At 44.2% G+C, this 24,793-nt stretch overlaps 1 protein-coding gene across 5 annotated transcripts in view; it reads right to left on the bottom strand.

Annotated features, from left to right (window-relative positions):
- The window catches only part of PTGIS (prostaglandin I2 synthase), a 125,453-nt gene that overhangs the window by 30,153 nt on the left and 70,507 nt on the right, over positions 1-24,793 (bottom strand). For 2 of the 5 annotated variants that reach the window (XM_073580513.1, XM_073580512.1), the window contains one exon: positions 11,734-11,857. In XM_073580513.1, coding sequence (XP_073436614.1) covers positions 11,734-11,763 — 30 coding nt within the window. In that variant the 5' untranslated portion in view covers positions 11,764-11,857. Of the gene's footprint in view, positions 1-11,733; positions 11,858-15,880; positions 16,018-20,153; positions 20,288-21,466; positions 21,538-24,793 lie in introns of those variants that run through there. The other 3 variants (XM_073580510.1, XM_073580515.1, XM_073580514.1) reach the window with 3 other exon arrangements.

Genomic DNA, 24,793 nt, shown 5'->3' with positions numbered 1-24,793 from the left:
CTTGGGGCCCATGTTGTCTGCATTCTCGGTGGCCCCTCAGGCTGAGACCTATCCTGTGACCACCCGGAGACAAGCTCGAGCTGCGGAGGCGGAATCACACTCAGAGGAAGCCCAGGTAAGACATACCAGCCCTGCACGTATTCCCATAGCCAGACACATTTCTTGGGCCACCCTAGATGAATTTAAAAGGGAGTTACTTGAGGATCCTTCATTAGAGGGATATCGTGGGAAGGCACAGGAGGGGAGAGGAGTACTGGAAGGGGAACAGTTTGTATGGAAGCAGGGACTCCCCTACTGGGTCACAGAGCAGCACCACACAGGGACGAGCCCCACTATAAAACAACAGCTGGTAGTTCCCAAGAAGTATAGGCAGGAGCTACTGCGAATCTCTCATGATATACCCTTGGCCGGGCACTTCGGCGTCAGTCGCACCAGGCATCGTCTGACACAAAACTTCTTTTGGCCGGGGGTAACCTATGATGTTCGTCAGTACTGCCAGACCTGTGACAGTCGTCAGCGCATTGGCAAGAGGGGAGATCGATGCAAGGCCAAATTACGCCCCCTCCCCATTGTGGAGGAACCATTTAGCCGAGTAGCGGTCGATCTGATAGGGCCGTTAGCCAAACTCAGTCTGTCCGGGAAAAAGTATATATTGACCGTGGTAGATTATGCCACACGGTATCCAGAGGTGGTTGCGTTACCTAACATACTGGCAGAGACGGTGGCGACCGCCCTGCTCCAGGTTTTCTCACGGGTTGGATTTCCCCGGGAGATTATCTCGGACCAGGGTATCTCGGATCAGTTTACAGCAGAGGTGACCAACCAACTGTGGAAGCTGTGCGGCGTAAAGTCCATTAGAAGCGTCCCCTACCACCCGCAAACCAATGGGTTGTGTGAACGCTTTAACGGGACATTAAAACAGCTCATTGGGACTTTTACCAGGACCTACAGGGACTGGGAGAAATTCTTGCCACACCTCCTGTTTGCCTGTCGGGAGGTGCCCCAAGAATCCACGGGGAGCTGGTATACGGGAGACGGGTAAGGGGACCCCTAGACTTAGTGCTGGAACACTGGGAAGGGGAGGGCCTCATAGAAGGGGTACCTATTGTACCCTATGTGCTGGAATTCCAGGACCGCCTACAGGAGCTGACTCAGGCTGTACATGAGAACATGCAGGCGACCCAGCGGCGCCAGCGCATATGGTACGATCGGAGGGCCAGAGAGCGCACTTTGGAAATAGGACAGAAGGTCCTGGTGTAACAGCCCACTAAGCAGAATAAGTTTCAAGCTGCATGGCAGGGGCCCTACCAGGTAGTGGGGAAAATAGCCGACACAACCTATAATGTCGCCGATTGTGACGACCCCAGGGATATCCGCATGTTCCACGTGAATATGCTGAAGCCCTACCGGGAGCGCCCTGAAGAGGTAGTGGCCATCTGTGCACCTGAAGCAGAGGATTTAGCCAGACTTCCCTTGCCGGATGTCTTAGGGAAAAGGACTCAGTCTAAAACATGGGACCAGGTACACTTGGGTGAAGACCTAGGCCCCCGGGAGAGACAGCAGGCGGAGGCGTTGTTAAGGCTGCGACAGAGGATGTTTTCAGAGACACCGGGGTACACTCGCCTGGCACAACACAAGGTTGAGACCCCTGCGACAAAACCCCTTCCGCGTCCCTGAGTCTGTACGAGAGGGGATGCGACAAGAGATACAAGAGATGTTGCGTTTAGGGGTCATTGAAGAGTCAGATAGTCCCTGGGCATCCCCCGTAGTGTTAGTGCCCAAGAAGGATGGGACTACACGGTTTTGTGTAGACTATCGTAAGCTCAATGAGAAAACAGTGACGGATGCATATCCCATCTCGCGTGTGGATGAGTTGTTAGACCGGCTGGCGGGGGCAAAGTATTTGACCACCATCGATCTATGCAAAGGCTACTGGCAGATTCCCCTTAGTCCTGACACTATTCCCAAGTCGGCATTTGTCACCGCGTTCGGCTTATTCCAGTTTCGAGTTATGCCATTCGGGATGAAGAATGCCTCGGCGACCTTCCAAAGGCTGGCTGACCGGCTTCTGGATGGTCTCCAGGACTATGCTTGTGCCTACTTGGACGACATCGCCATCTACAGTGCGACATGGGAAGAGCATCTAAATCACCTAGAGACAGTATTGGACAGGATCCACCAGGCCGGAATCACCCTGAACCCAAACAAGTGTCACGTGGGCAAAGCAGAGGTTCAGTATTTAGGGCATTGGGTGGGAAGTGGGAAACAGCGACCAGAACCAGCCAAGATTGAGGCCATAGCCAAATGGCCCATCCCACGCACTAAAACCCAGGTCATGGCGTTTCTAGGGACAGCGTGGTATTACAGGAAATTCGTTCCCAATTACAGCAGCGTAGCCAGGGCCGGCCCGAACATATAGGCGAACTAGGCGGCCGCCTAGGGCACCGACCCAAAGGGGGCGCCAGAGAAAAAAATTGAAAAAATTATAAAAAATCTTTTCAAAAGGCAAAAAGTTTTAGGGATGGAAAGAAAAGTGTACATATTTAAGGGCAAATATGACGCAAGAGAGGTTGGTTGGGTTGGCAACAATTTCGATCGAATCTGAAGTTGCTAAACAAATTAATCTCGGTGACTTAGTGTCATCCTTTTAAAAAAAAAGGCAAGGAAACAAAAATTTTAATTACCTATGGTCGTTTTTGTTTTGTGTTATTGATTACTTTGTATATATTTGTCCTATACAACTTCTCAAAAGATTAAAGAGTTAGGAGAGAGTTAATCATTGTTGTTGTGGTTTATTTTGCTCCTAAATTTATATCCCAAGTTTTCATCTACTGCCAAGAATAGTAGGGGCGCAACAAAATAGTTTCGCCTAGGGCGCCGTAATCTCTCGGGCCGGCCCTGAGCGTAGCCAAGCCCCTCACTGATTTGACCCGTAAGAACCAACCCCGCCAGGTAACCTGGACCTCAGAGTGTGAGGAAGCCTTCCGCCAACTAAAGGACGCCCTCACCAATACCCCTGTATTGGCCGCACCCGATCCAACTAAACGTTTCCTTGTTCATACGGAGGCTTCTATGTTTGGATTGGGGGCAGTACTGAGCCAAGTCGGGCCGGACGGCCAAGAACACCCGGTAGCTTACCTGAGTTGGAAACTACTGCCCCGTGAAGTAAGCTATACGGCCATCGAGAAGGAGTACCTGGCGGTAGTATGGGCACTCAAGAAGTTGAAACCATATTTGTATGGACGACAGTTTTCCCTTCTAACGGGCCATAATCCCCTAGTCTGGCTTAATCGGGTCTCCGGAGACAACGCCAGATTGCTGCGGTGGAGTTTAGCCCTACAACCTCTGGACTTCACCATCCACTACAGACCCGGCAAACAAAACGGTAACGCCGATGGACTAAGTCGACAAACGGAACTTGTACCAACCCCATAAACTTCGGTCATCCCCAAACCGATCCGTTGAGGATCAGACTGTGTATGCCGATCGCGTCGCTGAAAAGGGGGAGCCGTGTTACAGAACCACTTAGCACCCAGAATATGTTGTGCAGTTATATGGATGTATAATAGGTTCCATGAGAGATGCATGTCCCTAATGTATCAGCATTCCCCTTTTGTCCGCCCTCCCCCCACCTTTTTTAATTTCCACAGTAAACATGGCAGGCTCCGGCCACCTGCGGCTTTTGTAATGCAAGTCTGGCCTGCCCTCTGTGTCTGTGTGATATATTCTGTGTCCTGTGAGTAAAGTGTTGTCAGACTGGAAATACATGGAGAAGAAGTGATCTTTTATATGTGTCCATGTAACCCAGGGATTCCAGCCAGCGTCATTCATTCAGACTCCAGCTAACGCAGAGCGGACCTCCAAAAACACGGGGTGGTACTGAAAGAGGTACCCCGGCTTGGTAGACCCCGTTACACCCATAATGTGCCAAAACAGTGAAAACCCCCCACAAATGACCCCATTTTGAAAACTAGACCCCCCAAGGAACTTATCTAGATGTGTGGTGAGCACTTTGAACCCCCAAGTGCTTCACAGAAGTTTATAACGTAGAGTCATAAAAAATCATATTTTTTTCCACAAAAATGATATTTTTTTTTTATTTTCCCAAGGGTAACAAGAGAATTTGGACCCAAAATTTGTTGTGCAATTTGTCCTGAGTAGGCTGATACCCCATATGTGGGGGTAAACCACTGTTTTGGGCGCATAGCAGAGGCAGAGCTTGGAAGGGAAGGAGCACCGTTTGACTTTTTGAATGCAGAATTGGCTGGAATTGAGATCAGACGCCATGTTGCGTTTGGAGAGTCCCTGATGTGCCCAAACAGTGGAAACCCCCCCAATTCTAACCTCAACCCTAACCCCAACACACCCTAACCCTAATGTCAGCCCTAGCCCTAACCCTAAGGATGTGTGCACACGTTGCGGATTCTGCTGCGTTGTACAGTATTTTTATATTCAATGGCAAATGAAAAACACAGTGCACATGCTGTGGATTTTTAAATCCGCAGCATGTCACTTCTTTTTGCAGAATCTGCAGCGGTTTGACACCTGCTCCATTACCAGGTGTCAAAACACAGGGGAAAACCGCAGGCTAATCCGCACTAAATCTGCAGGTAAAACACAGGTCACTTGACCTGCGGATTTAGCCAAATCTGCGTGGAAAAATCTGCAGCAGAATCCGCATCGTGTGCACACAGCCTTACCCTAGCCCTAAACCTAACCCTAGCCCTAACCCTAACGGGAGAATGGAAATAAATACATTTTTTAATTTTATTATTTTTCCCTAACTTAGGGGGTGATAACGGGGGGGGGTTTGATTTACTATTTATGGCGGTTTTTATGTTTGGCAGCTGTCGCACGCTAAAAGACGCTTTTTATTGTAACAATAGCTTTTGCATCACCACATTTTGAGAGCTATAATTTTTCATATTTTGACCCACCGAGTCATGTGAGGTCTTGGTTTTTGCGGGATGAGTTGACGTTTTTATTGGTACCATTTTCGGGCACATGACATTTTTTGATCGCTTTTTATTCCGATTTTTGGGACGCAGAATGAACAAAAACCAGCATTTCATGAATTTCTTTTGGGGGATGCGTTTACACCGTTCCGCGTGCGGTAAAATTGATAAAGCGGTTTTATTCTTCGGGTCAGTACGGTTACAGTGATACCTCATTTATGTCTTTTTTTATGTTTTGACTCTTTTATGCAATGAAAACAATTTTATATAAAAAAATAATTATTTTTGCATCGCTTTATTCTGCGAGCTATAACTTTTTTATTTTTTTGCTGATGACGCTGTGTGGCAGCTCATTTTTTGCGGGACAAGATGACGTTTTGAGCGGTACCATGTTTATTTATATCCGTTCTCTCTGACGGCTGTCAAGCAGACAGCTGGCGCAGAGAACGAGGCCGCACCCGCTCCCAGGCAGCAATTGTACTGGCGTCTACACAGACGCCAGTACAATTGAAGCTCTGACCGCCGGGTCAGAGCGACGTCAGCAGCATGATCAGGTCATGTGATCAACGCTGCTGACGTCACTCCCCGGCGCCCAGAGCAAACGCTGGTGGTAAGTGTGCTCCACTGTGGAGCTGAAGAACCACCGAAGATGGGAGATGTGGGGGGGAGTTAATGAGTGGAGATGGGGGTTAATGTGGGGATGGGGATTAATAATTTTAGGGGTTAATGTGTGGGGGGTTAATGTGTGGAGATGGGGGTTAATGTGTGGGGATTAATGTGGGGATGGGGGTTAATGTGGGGATGGGGGTTAATGAGTGGGTATGAGGGTTAATGTGTGGGGCTTAATGAGTGGAGACGGGGGTTAATGAGTGGGGGGTTAATGAGTGGGGATGGGAGGTTAATGAGTGGAGGGGTTAATGAGTGGGAATGGGGGTTAATGAGTGGAGATGGGGGTTAATGAGTGGGGCTTAATGAGTGGAGGGGTTAATGAGTGCAGATGGGGGTTAATGTGTGGGGGTTAATGAGTGGGGATGGGGGGTTAATGTGTGGGGTACATAATGTGTGGGGGGATTTGGGAGTAGGGATGGGGGTTATTGAGTGGGGATGGGGGATACTTAATGTGGGGGGATTTGGAGTGGGGTTGGGGATTTTCGAGTGGAGATGGGGGGTACTTAATGTGTGTGGGGGATTGGGGATGGGGGGATTTGGAGTGGGGATGGGATTTAATGTGTGTGGGGAGATTTGAGGACACAAAATGAAGAGTATGTATGAGGGCATGTATGAGGAATACTGTAGAGAACGGGGTGCTCACTGCCAATTTAGGTGCTCAGAGTTAAAAGACATATATTGTACAGTAGAAAAACCTTGGCACACAAAATGTATGAAATATAATGCTCAACTTTATAAGACTAAAGCAATTCTGATCAAGTTATTTCAATACATATATGCTGATACAAAGAAAGTACCTCAGATTACCACCACAGAGATAAACAGTATTGTTTATCTCTGTGGTGGTAATCTGAGGTACTTTCTTTAGATGATTTTATTCAGGAGCATTATAATGACACTTCTATCTTTAAGGGCATCGTGCGGAGATTTGTTGCAGAAGTCCGGAGAAGATGGAAGTCTGCAGAGACGGCTGTGGATGAGAAAACTCATCATGGGATCTGGACAAGAAGAAGTAAAGAAGGAGAACGACTCCAGAGACGACGTCATCTATAAAGTACCTGGATGTAAATATTATTTGTGATACTGACTTATTCTCATGTTTTTATTTATGTTAGGAACATTAAAGGGGTTGTCCAGGCTTATGCCGAGTCTGCAGTCATTCTAGGTGACTGCAGACTTCTGAATTCTCACAGTGCTCACTGAACGTTGTAAGGATTCTCTCGTGTCGGTAATTTACATACATGCGGTCACATGCTGACTAGACATGTGTGGCCTCACTCAATGAAAATGAACGGAGCGAGGCCGGGCACGTCTAGTCGGAATGTGGCCAGAAGTATATAAATCACATGCTTGTGCTGACATGACTGTACTTCGGCAAGGGAGAATCCTAAAAGTGTGCAGTGCATTCGTTGTGAGAATTCAGTCATCACACGGACACGTCACTCATATGCGATTTTCATACTTGACAACGAGCTTCTCATCCTGCTTTGTTTTTTACTGAACATTGAGAGCATTAGGAGGAGCAGCTTGTGGGTACATGGCTTAGTGTGCAAGTCGCATATGTACTTGGGGGAGGCGCCGAACCAAATTCTTGCCCCGGGTGCCAGAAAGCCTAGATACGCCTCTGGTTAAAGGGTCGACATTGACTTTTAGGATTGCTACTTCCAATAGATGGCACTAGAGTTCTAGTCCTCTTCCTCTCTGAAGTGACAATTGGCATTACTCCTATAAAGCCCACCCTACGCATAGCATTATTCCCATATAATTCAGCCTATGGCTGGGATTCATAGGAAGCCAGTAATTAGAAAAAAAAAACCCTATACAATACACAATTTAAAAAATAAATTAAAAGTATTGACAATGATGCATCTTAGATTTGGGGCTGCCTGAACACAGAAGTGGGGGTGGGAGGGGGTCTGGAAATTTGGATTGTAATCGTTAATCTTTTTGTAGTAAAGGTTGTAATTTCCATGCAGCTCCCCTTAGCATCTCCAGATTTGGATTGTAGGTGACTACTAGAGATAACCGGTTGCTTTCTTCTTTAGTTTTGTAATGTAGGAGGTGATTTGTTGATACTCTGGTGGCTCTCATAATCTGGTTTTCAATTGTTCTTGGATGTAGCCTTGGTTCAAAAAGGTCTTTCCTATGCCACCAAGAAAGCAACAGGGTGCTTCTAGTAGTCACCTACAATCCAAATATGGAAGTGTTAATGGGAGCTGCACGGAAATTACAACCTTTACTACAAAGAGATGCCCGATTACAATCCATATTTCCAGACCCCCCACTCCTGTGTTATTGGCAGCGCCCAAATCTAAGAAATATCATTGTCAGAAACTTCCTGTCCTCTCCAACAGCTGCAGGAACCTTTCTCTGCAACCAGAAAAAAAATGTAAAACCTGTCCATTTATAAAGACCACGGACAAGATAAAGATCCCCAATTCACATCAGGACTACCAGATCCCAGGTACTTTCAGCTGCATCACATCTAATGTGGTGTACTGGAAATTATAGGTACCAAATGTTCAGCTAGGGGAGACAGGGCAAAAACTTAGAACAAGGATGAATTCTCATCGCCACACACTAAAAGAAAAAAAGAATAAATCTCCTTGTGGCCAAATATTTCTGTATCCCTGATCACAGCATAATGGACATGAAATTACTTGTATTAAAAGTGCAAAATGCCTCTTCAGAGAGAAAGAGGACTTGAACTCTATAGCGGCACCTGTTAGACATAGCGATCCTTCAAGTCACAATTAACCCTTTAACAAGTCTTGCAATATGACTTACAGTAGGATAGAAGCCAAATCAGAATCTCAATTTGCAGGCACGGAGTTTTGGGCTATTGGCCCTCATCAGTGCAAAGTATGAGAACTGATTTGGCTAGGTGGCGCTAGAGAGTTCAAGTCCTCTTTCCCTTTCGGAGTGGCATAATGAAGTGCGGTAACCTCAGTTAGATCACTGCTAGCACCGTGAGAATTTTGTTACTAATTATAGATGGAAGAAGAGGTCATGGCAGTCTGGGCCAAATGGAAAGCAAAAGGGAAAATGAATGACGACAATCCAAGAGAACATCACTAGTGAGAACCTGTACAGTACATACTGTACATATACAGTCTGCAGAGCACTGGCGCAGGACTAATATAACCATTATATGGTCACTGTATCGTGGTGTTATCAGTCCTAGTAGAGTGATTTTGAAGAAAGATTCCCCAGGCTTGAAGTTAAATTCTGCAGTAACTCTATGTGCAGTATTATTATTCAAACATTATTGCTATTAAAAATATTAGTCTTGTAGTAAATCTTGTAGTACTGGTGATCTCAATTACTACTTTTCCAATGATGACCTATCCTCAGGATAGGTCTTCAGTGTCTGATCGACAGAGTTTCAACACTGTGTCCAAATATACAAAAAATGGCACTTCAAGATAAGACTAAGAACACTATGGTGGCAACAAATTAATGAGCTCACCATTAAAGAAGCGAACCAAAAAAAATGTTTTATTAAAAATTATTTTTTATTTGCAAAATCATGTACATTAACAAGACCACATATCCAGTGGTCAGCACATATTATTCAACAACATATTCTCTTATATCCCCCCATTTAAGGCTTCATTCAATGTAGCACATAGCGTTATACCATTTGCCATATATAGTACACTGGCAATGAAGGAGACCTATTTATATCCCATAACATACTGCAGAATGCAGCCCATGCACCCAGTATATAAATAACATCCACAGTGGGAATCCTAAAGCTGGTGTATTGATCTCATCAGTCCCTGCGCTTCCTTGTACATAACGTAAATGGTGCGCCCAGTGTATCTATAAATAAGAAACATAAAAGGAGGATACAATGTTGTTTATACCTGGTGGTGTGTTAACACGGTCCTGTCGTTGTCCCCTGCGCCCCGACGCGCGTTTCGCCCTAGTGCTTCTTATTTTTTATTTTATTTTGTAAAATTGAGAATTTTTATGAGATACAAAGTGCCTTTTATGGCACTAATTAAATTTGATATATGAATATATGACCTTTATGCTGATAAAAAGACGTAACTTCGGGGTATCTGTATCTATAGCCTGTGGAATACTGTGTTTAGGCCGTGCTGTAGTCTCCTATTTTTGGGGTATCTTTATTATAATGGATATGTGGTCTTGTTAATGTACATGATTTTGCAAATAAAACATAATTTTTAATAAAAAACATTTTTTGGTTCGCTTAATGGTGAGCTCATTAATTTGTTGCCACCATAGTGTTCTTAGTCTGATCGACAGAGGTCTGGCACCCCCGGCGATCAGCTGTCATTGGTGTTGACGCTGGCTGGAAGTACTCACTTATAGAGCTCCTCTATTTTCTGATAGTGCTCGCCTCATGGTACTTTAAATCCACCTCCTGTTCAAATCAATAGAAGGCAGATGTGCAGTACCCTGCAGCAGCCAGTAGAAATAGACAGATCAGCTATGCAAGTGAGTACTTCAGTACAGTGGCCGCCAAAAATACCAGTAACTGATCTGCGGAGGTGCTGGACCCTGGCCGATCAGACATTGATGACCTATCCTAAGGATAGTTCATCAATATAAAAGTATTGGACAACCTCTTTAAGTATTGCAGGAGAGCTGTTACTACATCCGGTGATACTTACCTTGCTTCCCGGGTTCCTCGCCTGCTCTTCCGGGTCCTCAGCCGTGCTAGAGATCCCGCAACCCGCGCATGCGTGCTAGGCCGCTTAGGTCATGGTCGCGCGCACTCCCGGCTTCTTTATGATGCCGGGTTGTACTGACCCGGAAGCGCTGCCCTGCCTGGGCAGCGGCCTTCGGGTATATCAGATCGCTTCCTGCTAGAGGAAGCGCCTGATTATTATTGTGCCTTTCTTTGCCTCCTCTAGGTCCTCTTGGGTTTCTGTACGTCAGGTCCCCATACCTCTCAGGGTACTGTCCCCTCCGGTACCTTCACCATTATTCTGTTCTTGTTCTCTGCACAGTCCCTGTATGCTTCCAGTGCATGCTCAGCTTTGCTCTGTCCCTGTATGCTTCTAGTGCGTGCTCTGCTCTGTCCCTGTACGCTTCCAGTGCGTGCTCTGCTCTGTCCCTGTACGCTTCCAGTGCGTGCTCTGCTCTGTCCCTGTACGCTTCCAGTGCGTGCTCTGCTCTGTCCCTGTACGCTTCCAGTGCGTGCTCTGCTCTGTCCCTGTACGCTTCCAGTGCGTGCTCTGCTCTGTCCCTGTACGCTTCCAGTGCGTGCTCTGCTCTGTCCCTGTACGCTTCCAGTGCGTGCTCTGCTCTGTCCCTGTACGCTTCCAGTGCGTGCTCTGCCCTGTCCCTGTACGCTTCCAGTGCGTGCTCTGCTCTGTCCCTGTACACTTCCAGTGCATGCTCTGTTCCATCCAGGATCCAGTACCTTCTGTGTGAACCCTGCCATGTCCTGAGTCCTGGGTCTCTCTGTGGCTGCTCTGCCCTGTCTGGTTCTCGGTGAGTTCCCTGATTTTTCTTGTCCTCGAGCTGCCCTTCTGGCACTAGCTATTGTGGTGTACCTCCCTCCTAGGCCTGTCATTAACGGTCCCTATATATGGGTCAGTTCCACCTGGCCATCTCGCCTGGGATCGGTTGTCACCGTGATCCAGTGGGTTCACTCCAGGAATCATAACAAGAGCCAGGTAGGCTAGGGTTAAATTCTAGCACTACAGGTCCTGATTAGGTGCACCTGGATAGCTAGGACTAGAATCAAGTCATGTATTCACTAGTCAGTCAGTTGGGAGAAGCTGAGCAGAGTGGGTTGTGTTGGAGCTGGACAAGCCAGAATCTCTCTGAGAAGAGACAGCACAGGCCATGTGCACCAAACTGAAGTATCACTTTTTGCTATGGGCGGTAGCTGTTTTGTGTGACCTAACTGAGACGAGCTCAGCCACGTCTGAGTAGCCAGGGTCTGTATTGTTTAGGTAGCGCCTGGACAAGGCCAGGGATTTTAGGTTTATGGTTTTGTTTTTGGTACCGTGCAACCAGTGAATTTAAACATTATTCAGTTTAGGATACAAAAATCATGTAGCTTCATGTTCCAAGTGGCTGAGTGAACCCTTAGCATACATTATTGATATTGGTGACGGCTACTCACTGTGAATATGTCTCCATGTTTTGCCTTCATACGTGTTAAGAACGTGGCTGCGTCACTTCCAAATTCCAGTGCATGTCCTAGCCACGGAATGAGTCCGCAGTCCAGGGGTGGCTCGTCACTCCGTCTAGAAACAGAATATATCAAGTTTAGTAGTAGTCGTCCAGTGTCACTGAACTACTGACTCCATCATCATCATCATCATCATCAAGTAGCCCCAACGTTACAGGCTTACACGCTCTTAAGTCAGGTAGATGATGATACTACGGGAAGGATCCACCAGGTACACTTGATGTGTGATGATAATGACATTGATACTACACAGGGACTGAAATTCAGCCCTGGCATTTGAAAGCACACAGGCCCATGCTGTCACTGAGCCCCAGATGGGGATATCTATTACTAATATAACCCTGAGTGAATTCAAGTTTTACTACAAGACTAATATTTCTAATAATACTGCTATACAAGATTGAATAATAACAATAATACTGCACATAGAGTGACTGCAGACTTTAACTTCAAGCCCGGAGAACCATTCTTCAAAATCACTCTACAGGGTGGGCCATTTACATGGAAACACCTGGGTGGGCCATGTATATGGATACACCTAAATAAAATATCAACTTCCTGTTTGTGGCACATTAGTATATGGGAGGGGGAAAACTTTTCAAGATGGGTGGCGACCATTGGTGGCCATTTTGAAGTCGGCCATTTTGGATCCAACTTTATAAATCGCTCACCCGGGTGTATCCATATAAATGGCCCACCCTGTACTAGGACTGATATCACCATGATACAGTGACCATATAATGGCTATATCAGTTCTGAACCAGTACTCTGCAGTCTGTATATGTGTGTACTGTAGAGGTTCTCACTAGTGATGTTCTCTTGGATTGTCGTCATTCATTTTCCTTTTTGTTTCCCATTTGGCCCAGACCGCCATCACCTCTTCTTCCATCTATAATTTGTCACCTTAAAATGTAACACAAACATCCTTGACTTGCTGCTTTTCCAGGACATTTCTCAAATTCTACCAATTCTGCACAAACCATATAGTGCTATTAACCATGCTCTAGACAGTGATAATGCCCCTTCTTTTCCCCATATAGTAATAGTACCCTCCTATTGTGCCCACACAATAATACAGGAATAAACTTTTGTACTTCCTCATAGTAATAATGTACCCCCGAACCTCCTTACAGTTATACAGCACCCTTTAGAAAACACCCCCCTGTGCCACCTTATAATACAGCACCCTTTAGAAAACACCCCCCTGTGCCAACTTATAATAATGCTCCCCTGTGCCCCCCTTACAGCTATACAGCACCATACAGTAATAATGTCCCTTTGTGTTGTCTTATAATTCCCGTGTCTCATTTAATAATACTCCCCCTTGAACCCTTATAATAATGACCCCGTACCACTTTAGAACAATAAAATACCCCTGTGCTTTATTATACCTCTTTTGTTTCCCCTATAATGATAATGACTCTTCAGCGCAGCCTGCATAAACGTGCCAGCTTCTAGTTTTGTTTCAAAGCCATGAGAAATAACACAATGAATGATACTCATTGGTCCTATGGAACTCTAATTTTTCCTCAATGAGTCCTTCCCAGCTTCCATTTTTGCAACGATCCCCATGTGTGTTTTTATAACAATACCTCCCCATTTTGCTTCCTTATAATAATGTCACTGAATGCCTCTTTATTGTAATAATGCTCCTGAGCAGAGGCGTATATCTGAATAACAGGCACCCCAAGCAAAAGTCAGCCATTGAAAGCCAAACCTCCCAACTTTCTAAAGAAGCACTCCACCTACTCCCATCATCATTTTTATCCTCAATATATTGCAGTCCTCGTATTATACAGCACTGTGTACTTACAATTGATCATTTTGCCCTTCTACCCAGCTAATTTGTCTGTTTTCCATTAGCTCTATAACATCACGTGAATAAAAACTGACTAGAGGAATCCTTCGAAGCTCTATGTAGAAACAGGAGGTCAATTTTCCCTGTTATAGTCATGATTCACTGCAAAAGTCACTGGCAGAAGGAAGGATAAATGCAAGGTCAAGAGACTTCCTGTTTCTACATACAACAGAGAAAAGAGAAGAATTAGCTGGGTAAAAAGGTAAACTGAGCAATTGTAAGTACACAGTGCTATATAATATGATTGCAATATAATAACCCCTTAGTGACCAAGCCAATTTTTACAATTCTGACCACTGTCACTTTATGAGGTTATCGCTCTGGAATGCCCGGTGATTCTGAGAATATTTTTTAGTGACATACTGTACTTTATGCTAGTGGTTAAATTTCTTCAATATGACTTGCGTTTATTTATGGAAAAAAAAAAACAATTTTGGCAAAAATATAGAAAATTTTTCAATTTTCAAACTTTTCATTTTTGTCATAGATATCGCACAAAATAGTTAATAAACATTTCCCACATGTCAACTTAACATCAGCACAATTTTGGAAACATAATTTTTTTGTTAGGACCTTATAAGGGTTAAAAGTTGACCAGCGATTTCTCATTTTTCCAACAAAATGTACATAACCATTTTTTTTTTAAGGGACCACCTCTCATTTGAAGTGAGTTTGGGGGTCAATATGACAGAAAATACCCCAAAGTGACAACATTCTAAAAACTGCAACCCTTGAGGTACTCAAAACCACATTCAAGAAGTTTATTAACCCTTCAGGTGCTTCACAAGAACTAAAGCAATGTGGAAGGAAAAAATTAACATTTTACTTTTTTTCACAAAAATTTTTCTTTAGAACCAAACTTTTTTATAACGGGAGAAAATGGACCACAAACTTTGTTGTGCAATTTCTCCAGAGTACGCCGATACCCAATATGCGGGGGAAAACCACTGTTTGGGTGCATGGCAGGGCTCAGAAGGGAGGGAGCACTTTTTGAACGCAAAATTGGCTGGAATCAATGGCGGGCACCATGTCGCGTTTGGAGACCCCCTGATGTACCTAAACAGTGGAAACCCCCAACTCTAACCCTAACATAGCCCTAACCCTAATCCCAATCTTAACCCTAACCGCAAAGAATGGAAAAAAAAATACATTTTTAAAATTTTATTATTTTTACCTAAGGGAGGTTTGATTTACTATTTTTTTATTTTGATCACTGTGATATGTTCTATCAGAGCGATATAAATAAACCAATAGGAAAAAATCTCCTATTGTTGCTGGGTACTGTCCAGCAGATTGCATTGGGCGGACTGCACATGCGCCCGCCATTTTCTTCCAGAAAGGAGATGCTGGGGGATAGAGCCAGCCGGTCCAGGGATGGCGGAGGTACCGGGGGGCTCAGGTGACCCCATTTCTCTCTCCTCTGTTATGCTAGATAATTTCAGAGGAGAGAGAAATGAATGGAAAAAAAAAATCAGACTTTTTGGGGGGGATCGCCGTTATACGTTGAATTTTGGCGATCACAAGACTGGGGATGCTAAAAACTGACCCAAATCATTTTCCGAGGATGGGGGCGCCATACCCTTATTTCTCAGCGCCATTAAAAAGCGGCAATGAGGAATAAGTACCCTTAACTGACGCCGTTAAAAGGAGTATCGGCAGTCGTTAAAGGGTTAAGAGAATAAAAACTTTAATGGAAATGCTTCTTTAAGACATGGTCAGGATATGTATTGTGGCACAATTATTTTGCCCCTACGGAAACCTCTAAGGGTGCCCCTACGGAAACCTCTAAGGGGTCTCACCCACTAGGATACCCCCTTTCATGACTCCCATAGAGTATAGTGACCCCACACAATATGATTTCCCCACAAGCCCAACAGAGTAAGATAGACACTACAGCCCCCCAATATACAGCATGATGTCCACCACAATAACCTATAAAAAGTATAATGTCTACCAAAACACCCAATACAGTATGATGGTCTACCCCCACAGCCCCTATAATAGCAATTTTTATTTTGATAGCGCCAACATATTCCGCAGCACTTTACAATTTTAGAGGAGACTTGTAAAGACAATAAGAACATTACAGAATAAACATAACTAAGATATCAAAAGGAGCGAGGGCCCTTCTCCTATATTGTATGATGGTACCCCTAACAGCCCCTATATAGTATGATGGTCCCCCACAGCCCCCTTAAAATAAAAAAAACTTATACTTACTTAATTCAGACACCTCATACTCCGCAACCTCCATTTACTTTTCTATTCTGTCTTGCAATGGACGCTGGTGACATAATGCAGTCACATCATCTAACCACTGACGTCCTCTGCGTGTCGCCGGCCTCCGGCAGGTCGCAGTCTGAAACTAAGCCTGCTGGGGTAAGTGACAGAATTGGTGGTTTCGGCATCCTTAGCACGCCAGTTTTATTAACATCGTAGCATACAATCCAGCACACACTCAGACAGGCCCTTCTGGCATTTGCCAGAATTGCCAGATGGCCAGTCCAGCCCTGATACTAGCTATATAATATTTTGATTATTAGTTCAGTGAGTGATGCTTGTTGCTTATTTTTGGGGTCACCTTTAGTCACTTTGCTGCCACAGTTCATCAGGAGAACAGGAGCCTCTACATATGACACAGACAATTCTGCATGGAGACAATGATCAATAAATCCTATCGATAAATCCTAGTTTATCCATAGAAAGGAAAGAGATACCATAGACGCATCACTACACACAATTAAATCTACATGCTATATAATTACTACACACTAATAAACATGCCATACATAGACACAAGTATTAGAACACCTTCATGTGACTCCTTTGAGAGCTTCTATGATATCAGACTCTAACTCCACAGGCATTAATATGCAGTTGCTCCCCGTTTGCAGCTAAAATAGCTTCTTCTAGGAAGGCTTTCTACAAGATTTTAGAGGATGTCTGTGGAAATTTTTGTCTATTGATCCAGAAGAACTTTTGTGAATTCAGACTATGATGTGGGAGGGGAGGGACAGAACCTCAATCTGTATTCGAGTTCATCTCAACGGTCTTGGTTTGGCTTTGTGCAGCCGGTCATGTTCAATTCCAAACTCCTGCAACCATGCATTTATGGACCTTACTTTGTACACTGGGTCAGAGTCATGGAGAACATGAATGGGTCTTCTCCAAATTGTTCCAACAAAGTCGAAAAACAAGCCCATAACTTTATCCCTCCTCCAGCAAACTTTGCAGTTGGCACAATGTAGTCAGAAGGGTAACGTTCTCCTGGTATTCACTGAACCCAGACTCATCCATCAGACATGAGAAAGAAGTGTAATCCATTCCTCCACAGAACATGTTTACCTTACCTCAGAGTCCAGTGGTGTTGGCTTTACACCACTCCATCTGACGCTCGTCATTGTGCTTGGTGATGTAAGGCTACATACATACAGCTGCTCAGCCATGATTTTCCAGAGGGAGAAGCACATATTTTTTGATGATGTTAAGATTAGAGGAGTTTGGGACTCCGCAGATATAGAGTCAGCAGAGCATTGGTGACTTTTAGACCCTCTGCTCCTAAACACTCGGTGACCCCGCTCTGTAACTTTACAGGCTCTTCACTTTGAGTTGCTGTGGTTCCTTCCACTGTTCAATAATATCGCTCACAGGTGATGGGAGAATATTTTGAAGGGAAGAAATGTCCTCTAATCAGCATGGAGAGATTCTACTTAAAATTTAACCTTTATTACATTATTTTAACACAGGAAATTCCCAAACAAAACACATTATACATAGACAATTAAATCATAGGTGTGGGTGTCTGACATATATATCACATGGATAATGTAAATAGGTCAAGTGAATGGTAGTTGTTTTACATCTCCCTCAGCCCAGACATGAAGATATACTCCTTCATGGATCCTCCTGGGAGCTTTCAGCTGATGGGGAAGGCTATCTAACCCTGTCTTGCCCCATGCAGTAGCTCCAGCCCTAACAAGGGCTGTACCTAAGTATTGTACTAATCAGGGCTGTGGAGTCGGAGTCGGAGTCGTGGAGTCGGAGTCGGTGCTCATTTTGGTGGAGTCGGAGTCGGAGTCGGTATAAAATGGACCGACTCCTAAAATATATAATAAATTGGGTACAGTAATTCAATGCAGGATGTGCTGAATATTTTTTCATAGGAGTTTGGGAAAGTTATGAAATGTCCTATAAATGGCTGTTATATTCCTGATCTAAGGCTACATTCACACACAACGTTTTTCCTGTGTTTTTTGAGGATACGTTTTTCAGCTGCAAAAGCTGATCATCTTTTTAAAAAACTGCATCACCTGAAAGGTTTTTGAGCTCATAGATAATGTTTTCAATAGCAAAAGCAGATTAGAAATCTGCTCTATCTATCCATTTATCCATATCTGTCTATCCATATCGTATCTGTACCAAAAAGAATGAAAACCGGGTAGTACACCAATATATATTCTGTTCTATCTAAATATCTTGATTATTGGATCATAAAAATGATTAAATGTCTGAGGTTCACATTGTACTACAATAAATTTTTCACTTAAATATAAGCAATATGTGTGGGAGTCGGAGTCGGAGTCGTGGAGTCGGAGTCGGTGTAAGGGAAATTGAGGAGTCGGAGTCGCAGGTTTGGCTTACCGACTCCACAGCCCTGGTACTAATACGGTATATTGAATCCCAAAACAATTTAGTTCCCTCCCAACGCGTTTCTACCTTAGCTACAAAGGCGTCATCATGGGAGTGTATATGTGGGGAAACAGAAAAAAGGGAAGATTATAATATGGTACCTGAAAGCAAAAATGGATCAAACTAAGCAAAGGCATGAGTGGAAGGTAACCCTTGTGTGGTGTTCAGAGTGCTGCAACACCTGTCTGAAAAGTGGAGAGGAGCCCCTGTGTCCCCCTACATGGGATATTTATGATGCCCAATATAATCCCTTCCTCAGTTGGGTGTCTTGCTTCACTTCCTAGGGTGGCGGCCTATCCTCACCATATTATGATGTGTTGTGGCCATTCATACAAGTGAGTGTGTTAATATTTGCTATGGGCCCTGAACTCTTTCTAAGAGAGTAAACAGTTGCGTTGCCAAATAGCCATGCCGATGGGTGTTGCAGCATTGGTCCTTCCTTCATTCCCCTTCTAATGGAGACACTGTAAGGTTTGCATTATGAATCCACCGATCATGTTGAGGGGACGCCTCTTACATCATATCCTGTTCCGGCAGTGCGGTTGCCCATATTGGATGCCGGGTGGTCTCCATGGGTTTGGAGACGGCGGGGCTTCATTCCCAATCCTGTTTACCCCGCATTGAATGCCGAGTCGTCTCCAAGGTGTTGGAGATACTGACCACGTCACATCTTCAGGCGGGACTTCATTTAGTGTTCTTAAACATAGGAGTCTCTCTGGTAAAGGAGAGTCTACATAATGCAATAGGGCGGGGTGTTAGCTCTGTTCCCATGTGTCTGCACTCCATCCTTGCCATAAGCGTAGAGGGAAATAGTTTTTCAGTTTTTTTTTTACTGGAAGACCTTATCAGATTCACTTTATACATGACGCTATTAAATGGTACAAAGGGCCAATATGGTGCCAGTGGCATGTTCCTGTTTAGCCCGTAGGCCATAATCCCATACCCCTAAAGCGAGCACACAGGACGTGTGCCTAAGTGTCCAGGTGGTGCATCTCACCGGGTGTAAGGGGGTTGCTATGTGCAGCAGACGCTAACCTACCACCATATTGGCATATTCGCTATAAACCCGATGACAGAAATGTAATGAACTTGTCATAGTGATGATCCCTATTTTAGGACTGTACTGGTATCAGTGAGCTCTGCACCACGAGTCACTGTGTCACAAATGGTAGAAAAGGCAGACGGCATGGCGGGAGCAATGGAACTAAATGGAAAGCCGGAATTTAATAATTAAAAAGTGTGTCCCAATACATGTCAGTTTAGTGTATACATTTTTCTCTAATATATATATATATATATATATATATATATATAAAGCTCAATGTGGGTGTGTATGTATGTATGTATGTGTGTATGTCCGGGATTGGCATCTGCACCGTCGTAGCTACAGCCACAAAATTTTGCACAGTCACACGTCTGGACCCCGAGAGCGTCATAGGCTATATAGTGAGGCGAAATTTTAACCCTGCGCGTTCCAATTCACCAAACAATTTTGCCCCTATCTACATAATGGGAAAAAGTGAAAGGAAAAGTGTTGGAGGCAAATTGACAGCTGCCAGATATGAACAAGGGGGACTTAAAGAATGAGAGCGATGGCGCCAAACAGTATATACCGTACAGTTGCTAAGGTGGGGCCCTGACATGGGATACTCACCACACACGGGGATATGAACACACACACACAATGCGCCACACACTACCACGTGCTTCATCACATATACCACCCTCAGTACACATTTCACCACACACACACCAACCTCGCCACATAAAAGTCGAAACACAAAAGTCGCCACTCAAAACTCACCACGCCGTCCCAGAGCTGTTTAAAAGATGAAAAATGAGCTGTGATTGGTTGCTATCAGCAACAGTTTTCTTTGTAGACAGCTGTGGTAACTGAGGCCTATTGTTCTTATCACTTCTATGGTGTTATCGTCGTTCTGTAAAGCTGGAAATAACACAATTTATTACCGTGCCAACACAGACCATCCTCTGACACAGACTGCAGGGGGAGCCCAGTATCACACAGGATAGGATTAGATACACGGCTCAGCAGTCAGTATCACACAGGATAGGATTAGATACACAGCTCAGCAGTCAGTATCACACAGGAGAGGATTAGATACACGGCTCAGCAGTCAGTATCACACAGGAGAGGATTAGATACACGGCTCAGCAGTCAGTATCACACAGGAGAGGATTAGACACACGGCTCAGCAGTCAGTATCACACAGGAGAGGATTAGATACACGGCTCAGCAGTCAGTATCACACAGGGGAGGATTAGATACACAACTCAGCAGTCAGTATCACACAGGAGAGGATTAGACACATGGCTCAGCAGGCAGTATCACACAGGAGAGGATTAGATACACGGCTCAGCAGTCAGTATCACACAGGAGAGGATTAGATACACGGCTCAGCAGTCAGTATCACACAGGAGAGGATTAGACTCATGGCTCAGCAGTCAGTATAACACAGGATAGGATTAGATACACAGCTCTGAAGTCAGTTCAACATTGGATAGGATTAAATACACAGCTCAGCAGTCAGTATCACACAGGATAGGAATAGATACACGGCTCAGCAAACAGTATCACACAGGATAGGATTAGATAAGCTGCGCAGCAGACAGTATCACACAGAATAGGATTAGATACACGACTCAGCAGTCAGTATCACACAGGATAGGATTAGATGCACGGTTTTTATGTGCAATATAATCATTATAATTTGTTATAACTACCCACAGTTGGTTACCATGCCCAGGCAACGCCGGGCTCTTCAGCTAATATATATATATATATATATATATATATATATATATACACACACACACACAAACACATAAACAGCCATACATACTCACATATATGAATTAAAACTGTGCATGTGTGTATTACAATGAGTATATCCATATATTAAGAAACACATACATATATTTATACACTCCTAAGCATTTTTCAACACCCACATACTGTACATAAATTCACCCCGCACATATATATACATTCATACACACACATGAAAACATATGTTTAGAATGTATCTGGTGATAATATAGATAGAGGATTTGATATTGCGGAACTTATCACCCTGGGGAAGAACTTTATGGACTCACCTGCGTCTCCTGAGTAAAGCTACCCAGAGAAGGGCTGTGAGGGAGATGGCGAGGAGCAGCGGAGTTATCATTGTGCTGGGATGATGAGGAGCTGCTAGGACTTATATCCTGCGTGGGGAGGGAGGAGGTGATGAGCTGACATCACGGGCCAGTCACACAGCAGCAGCTGTGTTTTTAGTGTTCACCAACCCAAACTATACTGATTTTGTGTTTATCCACTTTCCTGCTAGATTTTATACACAGAAAATGTATTTTTTTTTAGCTCAGTAGTTGGAAGCCTCATAGGAATGAATGGAGCGGTGGTCGAGCATGCGCACTGCCACGTAATTTCCGCGAGAATGAAAATTCCCAATTCTGCTGATCCGTGCAGGTCACGCAGACAAATGATAAGGTTTTTAACCGGACTACCCATTTAACGAGATTATTTTTTAGTGAAACAATAATTGCATAAAATTGCAAAGAAGACCACGTTCTAATTTAAATAAGTACCAGGTATTTTTCATAGACTAAATCAGTGTGGCCTACTGATTTACCGGGTAGAAAGGCAAAATTAACAATTGTAAGTACACAGTGCTATGGACCATAAAAAGATGACTGCAATATATTTAGAGGATAAAAACTTTGATGGGAGCGCTTCTTTAAGTTCCCACATGACTTTTTCACTCTGCGTAAAAAAATGCAGCTTTTTAAAGTTCCAGCAAAGTGGATGGATTTATAGAAATCTCCTGCCCTTTGTGCTTCTATTTTAATCAGTGTAAACTGACCCATGGTGCCAGTCTTAAATCCGCAACATGTCAATTTCTCTTGCGGGTACGGTGAGTTTTATGGGTGGATTTTTCCCATAAAATTGCATTGGATTCAGAAAATACCCAGGTAAAAAAAACTCATGTGCGTTTTTATTGTGTTAACATTGTTGAAATGCATTAGAAATACCCATAATCCGCATATTACTGTATCAATCATGTTTTGCCAAAGTCAAATACCAGGAAGTGAAAAAAAAAAGGAAGCAAATTTATATAAAACATAAGACACAAAAAAGAGACAAAAACAGCAAAAAAAGGACTCAAAATCACAATGAAAAAATACAAGTAAGTAACCTAATTTACATCGTAGGTGCAAAAATCTGCATTAAAAACTCACCAAATACTCATCATGTGAACGTAGCCTTACACTGCCAACACAAAGAGAGGGAAGCAACCCCTCAAATTACATTGATGTCAGTTAGGCCCCTTTCACACGTCCTGATATTTCCGGTACCAGAAAAACCGGTACCGGAGATATCAGTGTCCGTATGTCTGTGTGTGTAATGTGTGCTGCACACGTGTGGCAACCCTGTGCCGCATCAGTACCACAGGGACGGCACCCGGGGAAGATAGCGCTACTGTGGATATGGCCCCCCCAACCTAAAAACAGCAGCCCGCAGCTGCCCAGAAAAGGTGCATCTATTAGATGGGCCAATTCTGGAGCTTTGCCTGACTCTTCCCACTTGCCCTATAGCAGTGGCAAGTGGGGTTAATGTTTGTGGGGTTAATGTCACCTTTCTATTGTAAGGTGACATCAATCCCATGGCATAGTAATGGGAGGTGTCAATAAGACACCTCTCCATTACTAATACTGTAGTTGTTAAGGGGTTAAATAAACACACAGCCAGAATAAAGTATTTTAATGAAATCATACACCACACAGTTTTGCCATCTTTATTGTTCTGCTAATCCAAGCGACACACTCAATCTCCTGTAATAAAGATAAAATAATAAACCAACAATATACAATACCTGTCCGTCACTCTGTCCCACAGGACCGTGGGAAAATGCAAGTGATGAGGTCACGGCAGTTCAAGCTCTGTCAAAGTGACCTTATCACTTGCATTTTCCCACGGTCCTGATGTCACAGGAGTTCAGGCCGGCAGCGAGCAGAGACTCAGTGACATCACCGTTAGTCACTGAGCTTGCGCCCGTTGCTTTTCATTCATTCACCAGTAGTTTACAGCCGGGGCGGTCGCATTTAGCACCTCTCCGGTTGTAAACTGATTATTCCCCAGATATGGATTACAACGTGGGAAAGAGCGACGGACAGGTATGGTATATTGTTGGTTTATTATTTTATGTTTATTACAGGAGATCGAGGGCGTCACTTGGACATCTAATTGATGCGTCATTTCTGGGCAGCTGCGGGCTGCTGTTTTTAGGCTGAGGTGGGCCCATATCCATGGCCCCTTACCAGCCTGAGAATAGGAGCCCGCACCTGTGAGTTTTGCCAGGTTGGTTCAAAAACATAGGTGGAACCCACAGCGGGTTATTATTTCATTCACTCTCTTCTGCTCGTGCCGATCGCCAGCAGAGCAGGGGAGAATGAGAGCAGCGTTCAGCATCTCCCACAGGGGAACATCGCTTTACAGTAGCGCTTCTTCCTCGGCGGCCGTCTGTGCACACGGAAGACATCAATGTATGTTCTCCGTGTGCACGCATGCGGGATGTTTTGCCGTCCGTGGTGATGGCAAAAAATGGACACATCAGCATGTTTTACCCACAAACACACTGTCCGTGGAAATACATTGACATGTGCACAGACCCATTCATTTGAATGGGTCTGCGTGAGTACGTGTCTCCGGTACGTGTGAAAAATGTCACCACACGTACTGAAGACACAGACGTGTGAAAGAGGCCTCACTCCTGTTTTTGGACTGCTTTCAACTATATTCAGATCAGTGCAGTGTTTTTCAGGCTGGGTTAAGGTGGGTATATTTCATGGTCCGTATAAAGTCTGTAATTCCTGAACAAACTCTGAGTCTCCTGAAATTAGAGCTTCATATGTTTTGGTGAGGCTGTAAATTCAAGTCAGGAGACCCACAGTCAGTCCCGTGCAAAGCAATATGTATACGGACCATGAAATAAGCCCGACTGAACCAGGCCTTTTTGTTAAGATAGTCCCAATAATGAACAAGGTAAAAAAAAATAAAATTTTCTGTGAATTGTAAAATTCTGAATAAGAAAACAACGTCCAGAATAAAAGACTGGACGAATAATATGGGTGATTTATTATGTAGAGGCACAGAGTATTTCAGATTTAGGGAGACAGTTTATGTAGAGAGCGGCAGAGCCGTGTCCTCCCTTGCATTCCTTAAAGTACATGTTGCAAATGAATGACCACTATGTCTCAAGATGTGGAAATGAGGAGGGGCTGTAATCTCTTGTATAATACATACATACTGTGTATGTGGATACGAGATTAACTAGCAAAATCTGCATTACTGCTCTCTTTAAACAATCAGTCCAGTATGGAGTATGACAAAACGAAGATAAAAACATAATAAGCAAATACCCTACA

Source organism: Dendrobates tinctorius, unplaced genomic scaffold, assembly GCF_039654945.1.
Source record: "Dendrobates tinctorius isolate UK_male_01 unplaced genomic scaffold, ASM3965494v1 ptg000065l, whole genome shotgun sequence".
NCBI classification, from domain to species: Eukaryota; Metazoa; Chordata; class Amphibia; order Anura; family Dendrobatidae; genus Dendrobates; species Dendrobates tinctorius.
Note: the sequence above shows the minus strand (reverse complement) of the source record. Positions and strands in the feature narration are given on the sequence as shown.